Below are 20,670 nucleotides of genomic sequence, written 5' to 3'. Positions count from 1 at the left end.
TGGACGTATATAGCTAGGTTCACTACATTTTATTTTCAATACTTAGGAATTGCTTTTTAAATTTTTATTATGAAATTACCTTTAATTCTGGTAAAAGCATATGACAAAATCTACCATCTTAACCATTTTAAAGTGCACATTTCAGTAATGTTTATTCACATCGTTGTGTAACAGATCTCCAGAACTTTTCATCTTGCAGAACTGAAACTCTGTACCCATTAAACAACTCCCCAATTCCTCCTCCTCCAGCTCCTCACAACCACCATTCTACTCTCTGTCTCTGTGAGTTTGACTCTTCTAGGTACCTGATATAAGTGGAATCATATAATATTTGTCTTTTTGTTACTGGTTTATGTAACTTAGCATAATGTCCTCAGCATTCATTCATGTCGTAGCATGTGTCAGAATTTCCTTCCTGAATACTATTCCACTGTATTTATGTACCACATTTTGTTTATCCATTCATCTGTTGATGGAAACTTGGGTTGCTTCCACAATGAATTGCTTTTAAATTTACTTTTGTTTTACAATTTTGTGAATTATTTACACAGATCTGAATCAAATCAATAAAGAAAATATATTCAAAGAAGTCAGTCTTTTGTCTCTTTCTCTTCATCCTGATTTCTTCCTTCCTTAAGGAAATTTTTTTAACATATTTATTGGAGTATAATTGCTTTACAATGGTGTATTAGTTTCTGCTTTATGACAAACTAAATCAGCTATATATACACATATATCCCCATATCTCCTCCCTCTTGCGTCTCCCTCCCACCCTTCCTACCCCACCCCACTAGGTGGTCACAAAGCACCGAGCTGATCTCCCTGTGCTATGTGGCTGCTTCCCACTAGCTAATAATAATAATTCTTTCATACTACATATCCTGTTTTACATTTGGTAGTGTATATATGTCCATGCCACTCTCTCACTTCATCCCAGCTTACCCTTCCCCCTCCCCGTGTCCTCAAGTCCATGCTCTACATCTGCATCTTTATTCCTGTCCTGCCCCTATGTTCTTCAGAACCGATTTTTTTTGTTTTTTTTTTTAAGATTCCATATATATGTGTTAGCATACAGTATTTGTTTCTCTCTTTCTAACTTACTTCACTCTGTATGACAGTCTCTAAGTCCATGCACCTCACTACAAATAACTCAGTTTCATTTCTTTGGTGGCTGAGTAATATTCCATTGTATACATGTGCCACATCTTTATCCATTCCTCTGTCGATGGACACGTAGGTTGCTTCCATGACCTGGCTATTGTAATTAGTGCTGCATTGAACGTTGGGGTGCATGTGTCTTTTTGAATTATGGTTTTCTCTGGGTATATGCCCAGTAGTGGGATTGCTAGATCATATGGTAATTTTATTTTTAGTTTTATAAGGAACCTCCATGCTGTTCTCCATAGTGGCTGTATCAATTTACATTCCCACCAACAGTGCAAGAGGGTTCCCTTTTCTCCACACCCTCTCCAGCATTTGTTGTTTGTAGATTTTCTGATGACGCCCGTTCTAACTGGTGTGAGGTGATACCTCATTGTAGTTTTGATTTGCATTTCTCTAATAATTAGTGATGTTGAGCAGCTTTTCATGTGCTTCTTGGCCATCTGTATGTCTTCTTTGGAGAAATGTCTACTTAGGTCTTCTGCCCATTTTTGGATTGGGTTGTTTGTGTTTTTAATATTGAGCTGCATGAGCTGTTTATATATTTTGGAGATTAATCCTTTGTCCGTTGATTCGTTTGTAAATATTTTCTCCCATTCTGAGGGTTGTCATTTCGTCTTGTTTATGGTTTCCTTTGCTGTGCAAAAGCTTTGAAGTTTCATTAGGTCCCATTTGTTTATTTTTGTTTTTATTTCCATTATTCTAGGAGGTGGATCAAAAAAGATCTTGCTGTGATTTATGTCAAAGAGTGTTCTTCCTATGTTTTCCTCTAAGAGTTTTATAGCGTCTGATCTTACATTTAGGTCTCTAATCCATTTTGAGTTTCTTTTTGTGTATGGTGTTAGGGAGTGTTCTAATTTCATTCTTTTACATGTACCTGTCCAGTTTTCCCAGCACCACTTATTGAAGAGGCTGTCTTTTCTCCATTGTATATCCTTGACTCCTTTGTCATAGATTAGTCGACCATAGGTGTGTGGGTTTATCTCTGGGCTTTCTATCTTGTTCCATTGATCTATATTTCTGTTTTTGTGCCAGTACCATATTGTCTTGATTACTGTTGCTTTATAGTATAGTCTGAAGTCAGGGAGTCTGATTCCTCCAGCTCCGTTTTTTTCCTTCAGGACTGCTTTGGCTATTCGGGGTCTTTTGTGTCTCCATACAAATTTTAAGATTTTTTGTTCTAGTTCCGTAAAAAATGCCATGGGTAATTTGATAGGGATTGCATTGAATCTGTACATTGCTTTGGGTAGTATAGTCATTTTCACAATACTGATTCTTCCAATCCAAGAACATGGTATATCTCTCCATCTGTTGGTATCATCTTTAATTTCTTTCATCAGTGTCTTGTAGTTTTCTGCATACAGGTCTTTTGTCTCCCTAGGTAGGTTTATTCCTAGGTATTTTATTCCTTTTGTTGCAGTGGTAAATGGGAGTGTTTCCTTAATTTCTCTTTCAGATTTTTCATCATTAATGTATAGGAATGCAAGAGATTTCTGTGCATTAATTTTGTATCCTGCAACTTTACCAAATTCACTGATTAGCTCTAGTAGTTTTCTGGTGGCATCTTTAGGATTCTCTGTGTATATAGTATCATGTCATCTGCAGACAGTGACAGTTTTACTTCTTTTCCAATTTGTATTCCTTTTATTTCTTTATCTTCTCTGATTGCCGTGGCTAGGACTTCCAAAACTATGTTGAAAAATAGTGGCGAGAGTGGACATCCTTGTCTTGTTCCTGATCTTAGAGGAAATGCTTTCAGTTTTTCACCATTGAGAATGATGTTTGCTGTGGGTTTGTTGTATATGGCCTTTATCATGTTGAGGTAGGTTCCCTCTATGCCCACTTTCTGGAGAGTTTTTATCATAAATGGGTGCTGAATTTTGTCAAAAGCTTTTTCTGCATCTGTTGAGATGATCATATGGTGTTTATTCTTCAGTTTGTTAATATGGTGTATCACATTGATTGATTTGCGTATCTTGAAGAATCCTTGCATCCCTGGGATAAATCCCACGTGATCGTGGTGTATGATCCTTTTAATGTGTTGTTGGATTCTGTTTGCTAGTATTTTGTTGAGGATTTTTGCATCTATATTCATCAGTGATATTGGTCTGTAATTTTCTTTTTTTGTAGTGTCTTTGTCTGGTTTTGGTATCAGGGTGATGGTGGCCTCATAGAATGAGTTTGGGAGTGTTCCTTCCTCTGCAATTGTTTGGAAGAGTTTGAGAAGGATGGGCGTTAGCTCTTCTCTAAATGTTTGATAGAATTCACCTGTGAAGCCATCTGGTCCTGGACTTTTGTTTGTTGGAAGATTTTTAATCACAGTTTCAATTTCATCACTTGTGATTGGTCTGTTCATATTTTCTGTTTCTTCCTGGTTCAGTCTTGGAAGGTTATACCTTTCTAAGAATTTGTCCATTTCTTCCAGGTTATTCATTTTATTGGCATGGAGTTGCTTGTAACAGTCTCTTAGGATGCTTTGTATTTCTGCGGTGTCATAACTTCTCCTTTTTCATTTCTAATTTTATCGATTTGAGTCCTCTCCCTGTTTTTCTTGATGAGTCTGGCTAATGGTTTATCAATTTTGTTTATCTTCTCAAAGAACCAGCTTTTAGTTTTATTGATCTTTGCTATTGTTTTCTTTGTTTCTATTTCATTTATTTCTGCTCTGATCTTTATGATTTTTTTCCTTCTGCTAACTTTGGGGTTTTTTTGTTCTTCTTTCTCTAATTGCTTTACGTGTAAGATTAGGTCGTTTGTTTGAGATGTTTCTTGTTTCTTGAGGTAGGATTGTATTGCTATAAACTTCCCTCTTAGAACTGCTTTTGCTGCATCCCATAGGTTTTGGGTCATTGTGTTTTCATTGTCATTTGTTTGTAGGTATTTTTTGATTTCCTATTTGATTTCTTCAGCGATCTCTTGGTTATTTAGTAATGTATTGTTTAACCTCCATGTGTTTGTATTTTTTACAGATTTTTTTCCTGTAATTGATATCTAGTCTCATAGCGTTGTGGTCGGAAAAGATACTTGATATGATTTCAATTTTCTTAAATTTACCTAGGCTTGATTTATGACCCAAGATATGGTCTATCCTGGAGAATGTTCCATGAGCACTTGAGAAGAAAGTGTATTCTGTTGTTTTTGGATGGAATGTCTATAAATATCAATTAAGTCCATCTTGTTTAATGTATCATTTAAAGCTTGTGTTTCCTTATTTATTTTCATTTTGGATGATCTGTCCAATGGTGAAAGTGGGGTGTTAAAGTCCCGTACTATGATTGTGTTACTCTCGATTTCCCCTTTTATGGCTGTTAGCATTTGCCTTATGTATTGAGGTGCTCCTATGTTGGGTGCATAAATATTTACAATTATTGTATCTTCTTCTTGGATTGATCCCTTGATCATTATGTAGTGTCCTTCTTTGTCTCTTGTAATAGTCTATTTTAAAGTCTATTTTGTCTGCTATGAGAATTGCTACTCCAGCTTTCTTTTGATTTCCATTTGCATGGAATATCTTTTTCCATCCCCTCACTTTCAGTCTGTATGTGTTCCTAGGTCTGAAGTGGGTCTCTTGTAGACAGCATATATACAGGTCTTGTTTTTGTAACCATTCAGCCAGTCTATGTCTTTTGGTTGGAGCATTTAATCCATTTACATTTAAGGTAGTTATCGATATGTATGTTCCTATTACCATTTTCTTAATTGTTTTGGGTTTGTTTTTGTAGGTCTTTTACTCCTCTTGTGTTTCCTGCCTAGAGAAGTTCCTTTAGCATTTGTCGTAAAGCTGGTTTGGTGGTGCTGAATTCTCTTAGCTTTTGCTTGTCTGTAAAGGTTTTCATTTCTCTGTCGAATCTGAATGAGATTCTTGCTGGGTAGAGTAATCTTGGTTGTAGGTTTTTCCCTTTCATCACTTTAAATATGTCCTGCCACTCCCTTCTGGCTTGCAGAGTTTCTGCTGAAAGATCAGCTGTTAAACTTATGGGGATTCCCTTTTATGTTATTTGTTGCTTTTCCCTTACTGCTTTTAATATTTTTTCTTTGTGTTTAATTTTTGATAGTTTGATTAATATGTGTCTTGCCATGTTTCTCCTTGGATTTATCCTGTATGGGACTCTCTATGCTTCCTGGACTTGACTATTTCCTTTCCCATATTAGGGAAGTTTTCAACTGTAATCTCTTCAAATATTTTCTCAGTCCCTTTCTTTTTCTCTTCTTCTTCTGGGACCCCTATAATTCAAATGTTGGTGTGTTTAATGTTGTCCCAGAGACTGTCCCAATTCTTTTCATTCTTTTTTCTTTATTCTACTCTGCAGTAGTTATTTCCACTGTTTTATCTTCCAGGTCACTTATCCGTTCTTCTGCCTCAGTTATTCTGCTATTGATTCCTTCTAGAGAATCTTTAATTTCATTTATTGTGTTGTTCATCATTGTTTGTTTGCTCTTTAGTTCTTCTAGGTCCTTGTGAAACGTTTCTTGTATTTTCTCCATTCTGTTTCCAAGATTTTGGATCATCTTTACTATCATTACTCTGAATTCTTTTTCAGGTAGACTGCCTAAGGAAATTTTTTTAATTAAATGGTTTATCCTTCCATTTTTTTTAATCTTAAGAAGACATTTTTTTGCCATTCAAAGATATGTATGTGTGTGTTTGTGTGTTTATATGTGCATACACACACACACACACACACACACACATATTTGTATCCCTCCATTCTTAGAAAATGGAAGCATACTATATTGTTCTGCATCTGGATTTCATCACCTGATGATTGTAGTATAGAGAGCGCTTCCTTGTTCTCATCACTGTACACTTATTCCATTGTACTATAGTTTATTCCACCAGTTCCCTATTAATGGACGTTTGAGTTGTTTGCAGTCTCTTGCTGTTAAAAATAGTCCTACAAAGACGAATGTACTGCATAGGTCTTTCTGTATTTTTGCTGGTATCTATGGGAGTCAGAAAAGTGAGTTTGCCAGGTCAAAAGGTGTGGTAATCCTGCTAGATATAACAAATTCTCCTTTGTAGGGGTTATACAATTTTGCATTCCCACAAATGAGAGGGTCTGTTTCCTTCTCCACACTACTTTTCCCTGAGTATATTGTCAAGTTTTTGGACTCTTACTGGTGTTTCAGTGAGAAATACAGTTTTAATTTACATTTCCGTTAGCATGGGCATCTTTTCATATTCAAAGCAATTTGTTTCTTTCTCTGTGAACTGTCCATTTTTTTAGCCTATTGTTCTATATAATAGTGGGTTTTTTCCTCTTTATTTCTAATTTTAGAGGCGCTCTATATGGAAAGATAGTAAATATAAATTGTAAAAATTTTTTATTGTCATTTGTCTTTTTGCTTTGCTTATAGTGTTTTTTGCCATTCAAAAGTTTTAATTTTTATGTAGTCTTATTTGTTACCCCTTTCCCCTTCTTGCTTGTGGATTTTTGAGTCATTTTTTGGTAATTCTTACCTGCTCCATGGTTATAGCAGTTCACTCATCTTTTCTCTAGTAACTGTATGTTCTTACTTCCTTTCTTCTTTCTCTCTCTCTCTCTCTCTGCCTGTCTTTCTCTCTCTCTTTTCTTTCTGTGCATTTGTTCTGGTGTATGGTACGAGGTTTGGTTCCAATTTTCTTTTTCCATGTGTATATCCAGTTACACCAACATTACTCATTTAAAAGTCTATCTTTTCTCATTGATTTGAGCTGCTCTCTTTGTTTTGTTGTTGTTTAATGTACTTGTATATGTAATTGGGTCTATTTCTGGATTTTCTATTCTACTCCATTGGTCTGTATTCATGAGCCATTACAACATTGTTTTAATTGTATAATCCTTATAATATGTTTTAATATCTAGTAAGGTTAGCTTTCTTCGTTTTCATTTTGTGTTTTTCTAGCTTTTTTTTTTCTTGTTTTTCTTCCAAATAAACTTTATAATCAACTTGTCTTACTCTGATGAGAAAAACCTGATGGTATTTTTATTTGGACTGCATTAAATGTATAGATTAATTTAGGGCAAAACAGGTATTTTTGTGATGCTGAGTCTTTTCATCCAAGAAGATGCCTTTCCATTTGTTCAGTCCTACTTCTCTGTTTTCCAGGAATGTTTTATATAATTTTCCTCATATCTATTTTGGGTATATCTTGTAATTTTACATGTATGTATTTATTTTATTTTTTGATATTGTGTTTATTATATCTTCTCTCTAGGTTTCATTTTGATCTGTGATGATTATTGAATTTTGTATGTTAATTTTATAACCTGTTACTTTACAAAGTCATTTCATTGTTCATTGTACTTTTGCCATTGATTAGTTTGGGTTGTCTAGATATATAATCGTATGAGATGAAAATTGAGAATTTTCAGAGCCTTTCCGAAGAATACAGAATTTTTCTAAGTTAACAATACATGGGCAGTGCAGGTGTGTTTCTGGAGATCACACTTAGCTGCTTAATGGTATATTGTAGATGTTCCAGTCTGTCATGTGCCATGATCTGTGTTAACCGTATCATTTGTTTAATAACAGGAGTTAGAAAGGCAGAAACATACGTGTAGTGTGCTACAGCATAAGATGGATGAACTTAAAGAAGGCCTCCGACAAAGAGATGAGCTTATTGAGGTATGTACATGAACTGTGGAAATACTTAATTTTGGAAAAAAATGCACTGAATTGGATGAGGGCATGTGTGTTGGGAGGGAAGGGAGTTAAAATGCCACAAACAAACTTGTCTCTTCACATTTGGCTGTACCCTAAAATCTTACAAACGTGAAACATGAAGGCAGGCTTAAAAAATTAATACTGTGAACCCTATAAATATTTCGCCTTTTAATAGCAGAAGCTTTTATAATTGTCTTTTATTCCTAAGCATATTGTTTCCTAAAGATATCTTAGGAAATGGGCAAAAGGAAACATTACAGAGTACCGTGATTCTTTGGAATGTAGTGAATGTTATATTTGGGGACATGATTCTTGGGGAATAAGAAGTTTGATCGTCACTCAGGTAGGTGCATTTCTGAGATGGCTAAATGAAAAGAAGAAATTGTGTCAAGACGCCTGGTAGCAGACAAAAGGTGAAGGTTGCCCGGGGCTGTGACTCAGGTTCCTGAGGTGGAGGAGCTCTGAGGGCCACAGCAACATCCTAGGAGGGAAGGAGGAGTGTGGGACTCCAAGAAATCTTTGAAAGCGTGTATCATCCTTTTGTGCCTGCCAGCTTGCACGCATCTCTGTTTTTCTTTAAATGTGGTTTTCCTCTTGAGATTGTCATTTTTTATAAATATGGGGTGAGGTTTGTTGGGAAGGGGTCATGCTCACTTTCTTGGTGAGGTTATCAAGCATGTCTAATGTTAACTTAGTGTTGATGCCGTGGTGATATCAGGAAGGCAGCTTTTTTTTTTTAAATAATCTATTTCTGATTCATTTTTTAAATTATTTTTTATTTTTTGGCTGCGTCAGGTCTTCACTGCGGCACACAGGCTCTTCGTTGTGGCGCATGGGCTTCTCTCTAGTTGTGGCACGCGGGTTTTCTCTCTCTAGTTGTGGCACGTGGGCTCCAGGGTGCGTGGGCTCAGTAGTTGTGGCACGTGGGCTTAGTTGCCTCAGGCAGGTGGGATCTTAGTATCCCGACCAGGGATCGAACCTGTGTCCCCTGCATTGGAAGGCGGATTCTTTACCACTGCACCACCAGGGAAGTCCCAGGAAGGCCAGCTCGTGACAACCCCGGAGATGCCACATGCATCACGCTCAACTCAGCCCTGTCCCTCGTCCTTCAGAACCACCCCCCCTTCCCTCCCTCTTTTCCTCTTCCCCCATGGGCCTGCCTCACTTAATCTCTCCCCCTATAAATGACTTTAAAAACCATTTAATAGAAGAAAAGAAGTGACTCTTTTTGTGGATTTGTGTTACTCTTTTTGTCATTCTTGAGAATAATTGAATTGAACATAGCCTGCTGAAAGCAGATAGAATTTTTGAATTCTAAATGCAAACACAGATAACCCTTTGAAAATTATCGGATTACATGTGAAGTTAGTTGTCTTAGTTTCTCCATATATGGCAAGAAGAATATTATCCAAACTCTGTATCCTGCTGGCAGTTAAAAATCACGTGAATTCTTCTCCCTTTTTGTCCTCTTTTGTGTGTATCAATATGCCAACCACTTGTTATTTCTTTTTCTAATTAAAATATGTACTTTTCCCCATATGATTTCCAAAGAATAATAAAACTACTTTGGGAGCTGCTTCTCAAGTTCAGTAACTTATGTTAGAATTGGTTAAGTGTTCTAGTTTTTAGTTTGATGATTGCATTTAAGAGCTATTTTAATGCTTGATTTTTACAATTTGTCAGTATGGTTTCCAATTTAAAAGCCCAGGGTGCTGGGTGTACAAACTTTTAAAACCTTAGTTTTAAGTATTCTTTATGTTTAGAGTTAACATCCTTCAGATGTTAATATGCACATTTACTTATAACTGAAGAATGCTGACTATGCCAAAATAATGTTTTTTTGGTCTTTAGAATGGAGAACCACGTGCTAAAGTAGATGAGAAATGTATGAGTAGGGAAAGTGGAAGATGATAATTTACCAATAATGCATAAAAGAACCTGCTAAATATAAGAGAGTATAAATTGAACATTAGTGCCTAGTCAGAAGAGTTAAGAATTGCTAAATGCTAAAAATCTAGTTTTTCTCAAAACTGATGTGAAATGTGTAATTTATGATGTTCTTGCTATCATAGATTCTGCTAACAGGAATTCAAAATGATTGAGCTATGTCCCTCTTGTAGTTTTTTAGTTCTTCTTAAAAAAATAGGGTTCAAAACTACTGCTTGTTGTCTGTGATAAGGATCATTTGTTCATAAGAAAATCTGAATTTCCCTCTCTAAAAGTGTAAGTTGGCCAGTGTTTGGGGGAAAGGCACTTATGAGAGGAAGAGTACATGTGTGGAGCTGGGTGTACACAGAAGCCCCAGCTGGCTTGCTGCCTCATAGCTGTGGTTGGAGCAGCTGCCCCCAGTCCCCTCGCTTGCTGTCATAGCGACACGGCGCCAAGACGCTGGATGTCATCTTTCCTTCTAAGACACTGGATGTCATCCTTCCTGTTGGTCACAGACTTTCTGCTTTTGTTAAGTTTCTTTATCAGCTTTATTTTTGTTCTGTTTTCCTCCCTCTAACCCTGTCCTCCTTTTCTTTCTGCTCTTTTATTACTTCTCTTCCCCTTTCCTCTGCAGGAGAATCAGCGTATGCAGCAGAGAATAGACACCATGACAAAAGAGGTGTTTGAACTCCAGGAGACACTGCTTTGGAAAGATAAAAACATTAGGGTATGAGATGAAATTGGGCTTTGGCCCAAAGCTCATTGATGAGGAATAGACCAATGTAAATTTAACTTAGAGATTCCTAAAATTCTGTCCTTTGACTATTTTTAGAGCATTTATACAGAGTGAAATATGAATAAGCAGAAGACAGAAACTTCCATGGGAAAACCTGATCCTATGCCTGGAAAGAACTCTTCTCTCCAGCTGACTCTGGGCTTGTAAAACCTACAAGTAGGAACTTTCTAAGGAAGTTGTTCTTTATTTCCCCAGGATTTTTATGCAGAAACAGCCACAGGCATTTAATTCAAACTCTGTGGCTAATTTGATATCCTTACATTGTAAGAATTTAGATAAGAAGCAAGAGGATAGGGGGTGGGGGAAAAGTTATTAGCATCCCATAAATCTTTGGTGAATAAAATAGGAAGAGATTAAAATCATTTTAATTACGGAAGTGGATAGGAATGTAAGATTTGCTGGAGCTGCCAAACTATGATGTCACCTCTAATCATATCCTTGCAACTCCCCAAAGCAGGGGCCCAGATAAGGAAAAAGTCTTCAGTGCCTTTTTGCTAAGCCCTTCAGGTAGATTCCAAGGACACTGGAGCTGAAAAAATCCCTGCCAGTTCATCCCCTGTGGCCTTTTGACTGGCAGCCACCTACACTTCATGACATATGAGCTCTCTGTTCCACAGAGGCTTAACTTGTCAGGGAAGGGCAGCGTGGAGGGAAAAGAGAGAAGGAAACCCTTGGCCTGAAGACATAGTTAGGAAGCCTCCTTTCTACCTGAGGTTAGGTGGGGTAGGGAGAAGCTGGCCAAAATCCCTGAGAGCACCTATGGTGGACAGGCGTGGATGTGAAGCCCTCCGGATCACACCCTCCATAGTTAGGGGCATTCTGGTATCCAGGTCATTTCACACCTCCAAGGACCCTATCCTCTCAATAGACACTTGGGAAACAAAATTACTTGTTAAAGTGTGGTAGACCAAGAAGTTTTAAAGAAAGAAAGCTACCTTTTAGAGTTTCTGATGCTAAAATACCAAGTTCCTGAAATTCCATCTAAAGCTGGAAAAACCTTCTGAGGTATTAATTAACAACTCTGTTAAGAGTTTTGAATTGTGACTGTGAACTACTGATTCTATTTGAATTTTTTACTTTGGCAATTTAAAATGAGATGTGAACAAGTGTATATAGCACAAAGCAGGTAATTTGTAAAGTTAAGTTGAAATCTGGTCACGATTTAGAATGGGCTTGTTTTAGGGTTTTACGTAATTTTCTTTAGCACAGATCTGCAGGTCCATGATTTCTATTTTGTATACTTATCTTAGCATATTAAACTGATTATTTTGGACCAGCCGTAGAAAACCCCCAAATCTTTCAGTCCAATAGCTATTCAAAATAAAACAAAAACTTTTTCTACCCAAAAGATGTACTGATGGTTACAGTATAAATTATTTGACTTTTAAATTTTCTTGGTATTATTGAATGAATAAGTGGGTATCTTCTTTATATGTAGTATATAATAACGTGTTCATTTGGCTTTTTTTTTTTTGGCGCCATTTTTCCAACAGCATTTGCTTACTTAGTGTCTGTGTCACTTTTTTTTTTTTAATTTTTGAATTTTATTTTATTTATTTTTTTATACAGCAGGTTCTTATTACTCATCAATTTTATACACATCGGTGTATACATGTCAATTCCAATCGCCCAATTCATCACACCACCACCACCACCCCCCCGCTTTCCCCCCTTGGTGTCCATACGTTTGTTCTCTACATCTGTGTCTCAATTTCTGCCCTGCAAACTGGTTCATCTGTACCATTTTTCTAGGTTTCACATACATGCGTTAATATACGATATTTGTTTTTCTCTTTCTGACTTACTTCACTCTGTATGACAGTCTCTAGATCCATCCACGGCTCAACAAATGACCCAATTTCGTTCCTTTTTATGGCTGAGTAGTATTCCATTGTATATATGTACCACATCTTCTTTATCCATGCGTCTGTCAATGGGCACTTACGTTGCTTCCATGACCTGGCTATTGTAAATAGTGCTGCATTGAACATTGGGGTGCATGTGTCTTTTTGAATTATGGTTTTCTCTGGGTATATGCCCAGTAGTGGGATTGCTAGATCATATGGTAATTTTATTTTTAGTTTTTTAAGGAACCTCCATGCTGTTCTCCATGGTGGCTGTATCAATTTACATTCCCACCAACAGTGCAAGAGGGTTCCCTTTTCTCCACACCCTCTCCAGCATTTGTTGTTTGTAGATTTTCTGATGACGCCCGTTCTAACTGGTGTGAGGTGGCACCTCATTGTACTTTTGATTTGCATTTCTCTAATAATTAGTGATGTTGAGCAGCTTTTCATGTGCTTCTTGGCCATCTGTATGTCTTCTTTGGAGAAATGTCTATTTAGGTCTTCTGCCCATTTTTGGATTGGGTTGTTTGTTTTTTTAATATTGAGCTGCATGAGCTGTTTATATATTTTGGAGATTAATCCTTTGTCCGTTGATTCGTTTGTAAATATTTTCTCCCATTCTGAGGGTTGTCATTTCGTCTTGTTTATGGTTTCCTTTGCTGTGCAAAAGCTTTGAAGTTTCATTAAGTCCCATTTGTTTATTTCTGTTTTTATTTCCATTACTCTAGGAGGTGGATCAAAAAAGATCTTGCTGTGGTTTATGTCAAAGAGTGTTCTTCCTATGTTTTCCTCTAAGAGTTTTATAGTGTCTGGTCTTACATTTAGGTCTCTAATCCATTTTGAGTTTCTTTTTGTGTATGGTGTTAGGGAGTGTTCTAATTTCATTCTTTTACATGTACCTGTCCAGTTTTCCCAGCACCACTTATTGAAGAGGCTGTCTTTTCTCCACTGTATATCCTTGACTCCTTTGTCATAGATTAGTTGACCATAGGTGCGTGGGTTTATCTTTGAGCTTTTTATCTTGTTCCGTTGATCTATCTTTCTGTTTTTGTGCCAGTACCATATTGTCTTGATTACTGTTGCTTTATAGTATAGTCTGAAGTCAGGGAGTCTGATTTCTCCAGCTCCGTTTTTTTCCCTCAAGACTGCTTTGGCTATTCGGGGTCTTTTGTGTCTCCATACAAATTTTAAGATGATTTGTTCTAGTTCCGTAAAAAATGCCATTGGTAATTTGATAGGGATTGCATTGAATCTGTAGATTGCTTTGGGTAGTATAGTCATTTTCACAATATTGATTCTTCCAATCCAAGAACATGGTATATCTCTCCATCTGTTGGTATCATCTTTAATTTCTTTCATCAGTGTCTTATAGTTTTCTGCATACAGGTCTTTTGTCTCCCTAGGTAGGTTTATTCCTAGGTATTTTATTCTTTTTGTTGCAGTGGTAAATGGGAGTGTTTCCTTAATTTCCCTTTCAGATTTTTCATCATTAGTCTATAGGAATGCAAGAGATTTCTGTGCATTAATTTTGTATCCTGCAACTTTACCAGATTCATTGATTAGCTCTAGTAGTTTTCTGGTGGCATCTTTAGGATTCTCTATTTATAGTATCATGTCATCTGCAAACAGTGACAGTTTTACTTCTTCTTTTCCAGTTTGGATTCCTTTTATTTCTTTATCTTCTCTGATTGCCGTGGCTAGGACTTCCAAAACTATGTTGAATAATGGTGGCGAGAGTGGACATCCTTGTCTTGTTCCTGATCTTAGAGGAAATGGTTTCAGTTTTTCACCATTGAGAATGATGTTTGCTGTGGGTTTGTCATATATGGCCTTTATCATGTTGAGGTCGGTTCCTTCTATGCCCACTTTCTGGAGAGTTTTTATCGTAAATGGGTGTTGAATTTTGTCAAAAGCTTTTTCTGCATCTATTGAGATGATCGTATGGTTTTTATTCTTCAATTTGTTAATATGGTGTATCACATTGATTGATTTGCGTATATTGAAGAATCCTTGCATCCCTGGGATAAATCCCACTTGATCGTGGTGTATGATCCTTTTAATTGTGTTGTTGGATTCTGTTTGCTAGTATTTTGTTGAGGATTTTTGCATCTGTATTTATCAGTGATATTGGTCTGTAATTTTCTTTTTCTGTAGTATCTCTGTCTGGTTTTGGTATCAGGGTGAGGGTGGCCTCATAGAATGAGTTTGGGAGTGTTCCTTCCTCTGCAATTGTTTGGAAGAGTTTGAGAAGGATGGGTGTTAGCTCTTCTCTAAATGTTTGATAGAATTCACCTGTGAAGCCTTCTGGTCCTGGACGTTTGTTTGTTGGAAGATTTTTAATCACAGTTTCAATTTCATTACTTGTGATTGGTCTGTTCATATTTTCTGTTTCTTCCTGGTTCCGTCTTGGAAGGTTATACCTTTCTAAGAATTTGTCCATTTCTTCCAGGCTGTCCATTTTATTGGCATAGAGTTGCTTGCAGTAGTCTCTTAGGATGCTTTGTATTTCTGTGGTGTCGTAACTTCTCCTTTTTCATTTCTAATTTTATTGATTTGAGTCCTCTCCCTCTTTTTCTTGATGAGTCTGGCTAATGGCTTATCAATTTTGTTTATTTTCTCAAAGAACCAGCTTTTAGTTTTATTGATCTTTGCTATTGTTTTCTTTGTTTCTATTTCATTTATTTCTGCTCTGATCTTTATGATTTCTTTCCTTCTGCTAACTTTGAGGTTTTTTTGTTCTTCTTTCTCTAATTGCTTTAGGTGTAAGGTTAGGTCGTTTGAGATTTTTCTTGTTTCTTGAGGTAGGATTGTATAGCTATAAACTTCCCTTTTAGAACTGCTTTTGCTGCATCCCATAGGTTTTGGGTCATCGTGTTTTCATTGTCATTTGTCTCTAGGTATTTTTGGATTTCCTCTTTGATTTCTTCAGTGATCTCTTGGTTATTTAGTAACGTATTGTTTAGCCTCCATGTGTTTGTGTTTTTTACATTTTTTTCCCTGTAATTCATTTCTAATCTCATAGCGTTGTGGTCAGAAAAGATGCTTGATATATTTTCAATTTTCTTAAATTTACTGAGGCTTGATTTGTAACCCAAGATGTGATCTATCCTGGAGAATGTTCCGTGTGCACTTGAGTAGAAAGTGTAATCTGCTGTTTTTGGATGGAATGTCTTATAAATATCAGTTAAATCTATCTGGTCTATTGTGTCATTTAAAGCTTTTGTTTCCTTATTTATTTTCATTTCGGATGATCTGTCCATTGGTGTAAGTGAGGTGTTAAAGTCCCCCACAATGATTGTGTTACTGTCGATTTCCTCTTTTATAGCTGTTAGCAGTTGCCTTATGTATTGAGATGCTCCTATGTTGGGTGCATATATATTTATAATTGTTATATCTTCTTCTTGGATTGATCCCTTGATCATTATGTAGTGTCCTTCCTTGTCTCTTGTAACATTCTTTATTTTAAAGTCTATTTTATCTGATATGAGTATAGCTACTCCAGCTTTCTTTTGATTTCCATTTGCATGGAATATCTTTTTCCATCCCCTCACTTTCAGTCTGTATGTATCCTTAGGTCTGAAGTAGGTCTCTTGTAGACAGCATATATATGGGTCTTGTTTTTGTATCCATTCAGCAAGCCTGTGTCTTTTGGTGGGAGCATTTAATCCATTCACGTTTAAGGTAATTATCAATATGTATGTTTCTATGACCATTTTCTTAATTGTTTTGGGTTTGTTTTTGTAGGTCCTTTTCTTCTCTTGTGTTTCCCACTTAGAGAAGTTCCTTTAGCATTTGTTGTAGAGCTGGTTTGGTGTTGCTGAATTCTCTTAGCTTTTGCTTGTCTGTAAAGCTTTTGATTTCTCCATCGAATCTGAATGAGATCCTTGCCGGGTAGAGTAATCTCGGTTGTAGGTTCTTCCCTTTCATCACCTTATCATGCCACTCCCTTCTGGCTTGTAGAGTTTCTGCTGAGAAATCAGCTGTTAACCTTATGGGAGTTCCCTTGTATGTTATTTGTCGTTTTTCCCTTGCTGATTTTAATAATTTTTCTTTGTCTTTAATTCTTGCCAATTTGATTACTATGTGTCTCAGCATGTTTCTCCTTGGGTTTATCCTGTATGGGACTCTCTGCGCTTCCTGGACTTGGGTGGCTGTTTCCTTTCCCATGTTAGGGAAGTTTTCGACTATAATCTCTTCAAATATTTTCTCGGGTCCTTTCTGTCTCTCTTCTCCTTCTGGGACCCCTATAATGAGAATGTTGTTGCATTTAATGTTGTCCCAGAGGTCTCTTAGGCTGTCTTCATTTCTTTTCATTCTTTTTTCTTTATTCTGTTCTGCAGCAGTGAATTCCACCAATCTGTCTTCCAGGTCACTTATTCATTCTTCTGCCTCAGTTATTCTGCTATTGATGCCTTCTAGTGTAGTTTTCATTTCAGTTATTGTATTGCTCATCTCTGTTTGTTTGTCCTTTAATTCTTCTAGGTCTTTGTTAAACATTTCTTGCATCTTCTCGATCTTTGCCTCCACTCTTTTTCCGAGGTCCTGGATCATCTTCACTATCATTATTCTGAATTCTTTTTCTGGAAAGTTGCCTATCTCCACTTCATTTAGTTGTTTTTTGGGGGTTTTATCTTGTTCCTTCATCGGGTACATAGCCCTCTGCCTTTTCATCTTGTCTCTCTTTCTTTGAATGTGGTTTTTGCTCCATAGGCTGCAGGATTGTAGTTCTTCTTGCTTCTGCTGTCTGCCCTCTGGTGGATGAGGCTGTCTACTTGGCTTTTTTTAATTAAACTTTTTAAAAATGTTTGAGATCATTGTAGATTCACATGCAATTGTAAGAAATAATACAGACATCTTGTATGCCCTTTATCCAGTTTTCCCAAAATGTAACATCTTGTAAAACTATAGTACAACCAGTGTATTGACCTTGATATAATCAAGATGCAGAACCTTTTTGTCACCATAAGGGGTCCCTCCTGTTGCCCTTTTATAGCCATATCTACTGCCTCCCCTTCACCATCCCAGGTGCTGGCAACTGCTAATCTATTCCCCATTGCTATAATTTTGTCATCTTAAGAATGTTATATAAATGGGATCGTACAGTATGCAGCCCTTTGGAATTACATTTTTTCACTCAGAATAATTCCCCTTAAGATTCATCCAAGTTGTTTCATGCATCAGTAGTTTGTCCCTCCTTTGACTTAAAAGAAGTTTTTTTAATTGTGGTAAAGTACAAAAAAATAACAGAAAATTGACCATTTAAATTTAAGTGTAGAGTTTGGTGGTATTAAGTCCATTGACATCGTTGTGCTACGTCACCATCATCCATCCATAGAACCCTTTGCATCTTGCAGAACTGAAACTGCCCATTAAATAGCAACTCCCCAATTCCTCCTCCTCCAGCCCCGGCAGCCACCCTTCCACTTTCTGTTTCTATGAATTTGACTACTCTCGGTACCTCATAAAGTGGAATCCTACAGTATTTGTCTTTTTGTGACTAGCTTTTTTCACTTAGCATATATCCTCAGGGTTCAGACATGTTGTAGCATGTGTCAGAAGTCCTTCCTTTTTAAAAATGAATAATATTCCAGTGTATGCTTGTACCACATTTTGTTTATCCGTTCATCTGGACACTTGGTTGCTTCCAGCTTTTTGCTATTGTGAGTAATGCTGCCGTGAACATGAGTTTGCAAAACTCTCTTGGTGATTTCTTTTGAGTATGTACCCAGGAGGGGAATTGCTACATTATATGGTAATTCTATGTTTAATTTTTTGAAGAACAGCCATACCGTGTTCCATAGCAGCTGCACCATTTTATCTTTCCACCAGCACTGTACAAGGGTTCAAGTTTCTCTACATCCTTGACAACATTTGTTTTCTCTTTTTTTCTTTCTTTCTTTTTTTTTTTTTTTGATAGTAGCCATCCTAATGTGTGTGAGGTGGTCCTCCCTTGACTTTTAAAAGACACATTTTTAAATATGATCTGTGACTACCTATCATTTGTCTCTAGCTTCATTATCAAGATTTAAATTTAGTAACTCCATGAAGGAACATGGCCATTATTCTCATATTAAAGTTCAGTTTTCTTTAGTTCTTTCATTGATCCTAGTGGTCGTACCTCTAGCACCAGTGTAGTTCTGAGCACCCAGTGGTCATGTGTATAATCAGTACATATGAAGGGCTTGTGTATCCCTATAGCCCAGCATAAGGCTCACTCCCATTCTGACTAAAGATATTTGTGCCTGTACGTAATTATGACCTGTTGTCCAAAAGTTCAGCCTTTCAGGCTTCTTGACACTAGAATTTGAGGTTAGGTCAGGGGTAAAGAATTATTTAGATCTCCACAAGCATGTACTTTTTACCCTAAAAAAAAAATCTGTAGGAACAATTATGGAATACAAACACAAGGGTAGTGATTATATGGTCAGGTAATACAGAGGATTTCAGATCCAGTGTGAATACATTTGGTCCAATTATAAGGTACTTTAGTAGTCTTCAAACTTTGTGGTGAAATGGAAGGATTTGCAGGATGTATTTTATTTTCCCATCCATAATTATGGGAAGATGAAATTTAAAAGTCCAAAAGTAAAGATAAAATCTGCTATAAGATTGGGAAGAGGAACAAATGGCATGTACTAGCATTTGGTAGAATTCTGAGTTTCAAATTGGTCTGTTCCTAACGGGTCTTTTATCTCCAGTGGTGCTTCTACAGAGCATGTTGTGACAGTGGTTGCTGACCCAGTTACGTGTGGTGACGCATGGCACGACTATGCACACAGATACCATAACCCAAAATAGCCAACGCAGCAGAGATGAGAGTGGCTGTCAGTAGATGGGATAGTATTGCTTGGGCTTTGTTGTCCTAATGTTACACTTGCTAGTAATGTAATGGAGTGTTAATATTAGCTTGGAGTGGTAGAGCAAATGCCTTATGGTGCTAGAAACGCAGATTGTTAACTTACACACAGACTGTAGACACATAGTATGAATGTAAATTGTTGAAAGGAAGTTAGATGTTCATGTTGCAGTTTGGGCAGGTAAGGAATAGGACTTGCCCTGTGAACTACTTTTCCAGTACTATCTGGGATGATAGTAAGGGAACATAATTGTGGCCTTCATGGGGCGACGATAGATAAAGAGTACGCAAAGGCTTTGGAACCAAAAAGAACTGGATTCATTTGCTGGCTTTACCAGTTACTGTGACTTTGGGTAAAAACGTAGCCTCTCTGAACCTCAGTTTTCTGATCTGTGAAATGGGCATAAGGAAAGTACAGGGTATATAAGGGAGAAATTAAATTAAAAATATATGAGAGAAATTATATGTATATTTAACACCTGGAGCTACACAAATGGCAGTTGCTATCATCCAGTATTTACTTATTGGTTGGAAAATAGGATTATAATGATTTAAAAAGTTGTCCAGCTATTCAGCAGTCAGTAACTAAGCAGTTAGCCCACTTCTAAACTCTGTAAACCAAGAGGAAAGTTACCCGGTGTAGTTTAACTTCTGGGATTAATGGGAATGCTGGTAGAAAACATTAAATATAGGAACAAATGTGCAGAGAAAGGCTTTTTCAAATAGCCCAGCTGTCAGATACCTGCACAGACTGCTTATCCTGGGTGGGTTCTGAAGTATGGGGTATTTTATTACATAGAGTAACAATATGTCATTGTTGACCAAACATGTGTTCCTGCTTCTGCACCGCTGTCCTGAGCTCTCACAGTGGTGAGATTTAGGCAATGGTGGGAAAAATGGAACCCAGTCTGGCTTTTCCTAAGCCTTGCTTGCATCTTACACACTGCAGGCAGGGTGCTTGACACTGAGTACTCCTTTCAGCCTGTGCCCATAGGATGCTGCTGTTATTATCCCCTTTTCCAGTGAGGAAACTGAGGCATAGGTCAGTTAATAGGTGCCAGGACTCAACATCCTGATTCCAAACCCATATTCTGCTACCTGCCATAGGTGGGCTGTATTTATTTTGTCAGTATTTTATTTTGGTTTTTCACATTTTGAAGGTATATCAGAAAACCAAATAACCCTTAGTTATTATTTTGTTAATTAAGTTAACAAAAAACAGACCCTTGAGAATTTTGTGGGGGAGATTAGCTATTTTTAATTAAGCGGCATCTGAGGAATATTTTACCATACTACTTGGAGAACAATTACTATGGCCAGTATTTAATTAAAATACCTTGTATATATACTGGTTGTTTTCCTCCAGAACTAACTTTTATTTTTTAAAAAATCAAGTATATTCTTGAATATACTTTAACATGAAACGCGGGTTT

The 20,670-nt window shown here is 36.9% G+C and overlaps 1 protein-coding gene across 3 annotated transcripts in view; it reads left to right on the top strand.

Annotated features, from left to right (window-relative positions):
* Positions 1-20,670, top strand: part of LRRFIP2 (LRR binding FLII interacting protein 2) — a 122,405-nt gene that overhangs the window by 88,644 nt on the left and 13,091 nt on the right. For 2 of the 3 annotated variants that reach the window (XM_068559404.1, XM_068559403.1), the window contains one exon: positions 7,678-7,770. In XM_068559404.1, coding sequence (XP_068415505.1) covers positions 7,678-7,770 — 93 coding nt within the window. Of the gene's footprint in view, positions 1-7,677; positions 7,771-10,372; positions 10,466-20,670 lie in introns of all 3 variants that reach the window. The other variant, XM_068559402.1, reaches the window with a different exon arrangement.

The sequence above is a fragment of the Eschrichtius robustus genome, chromosome 12 (genome assembly GCF_028021215.1).
Source record: "Eschrichtius robustus isolate mEscRob2 chromosome 12, mEscRob2.pri, whole genome shotgun sequence".
NCBI lineage: Eukaryota > Metazoa > Chordata > Mammalia > Artiodactyla > Eschrichtiidae > Eschrichtius > Eschrichtius robustus.
The sequence above is the reverse complement of the archived record's forward strand: the minus strand, read 5'-3'. Positions and strand labels throughout refer to the sequence as shown.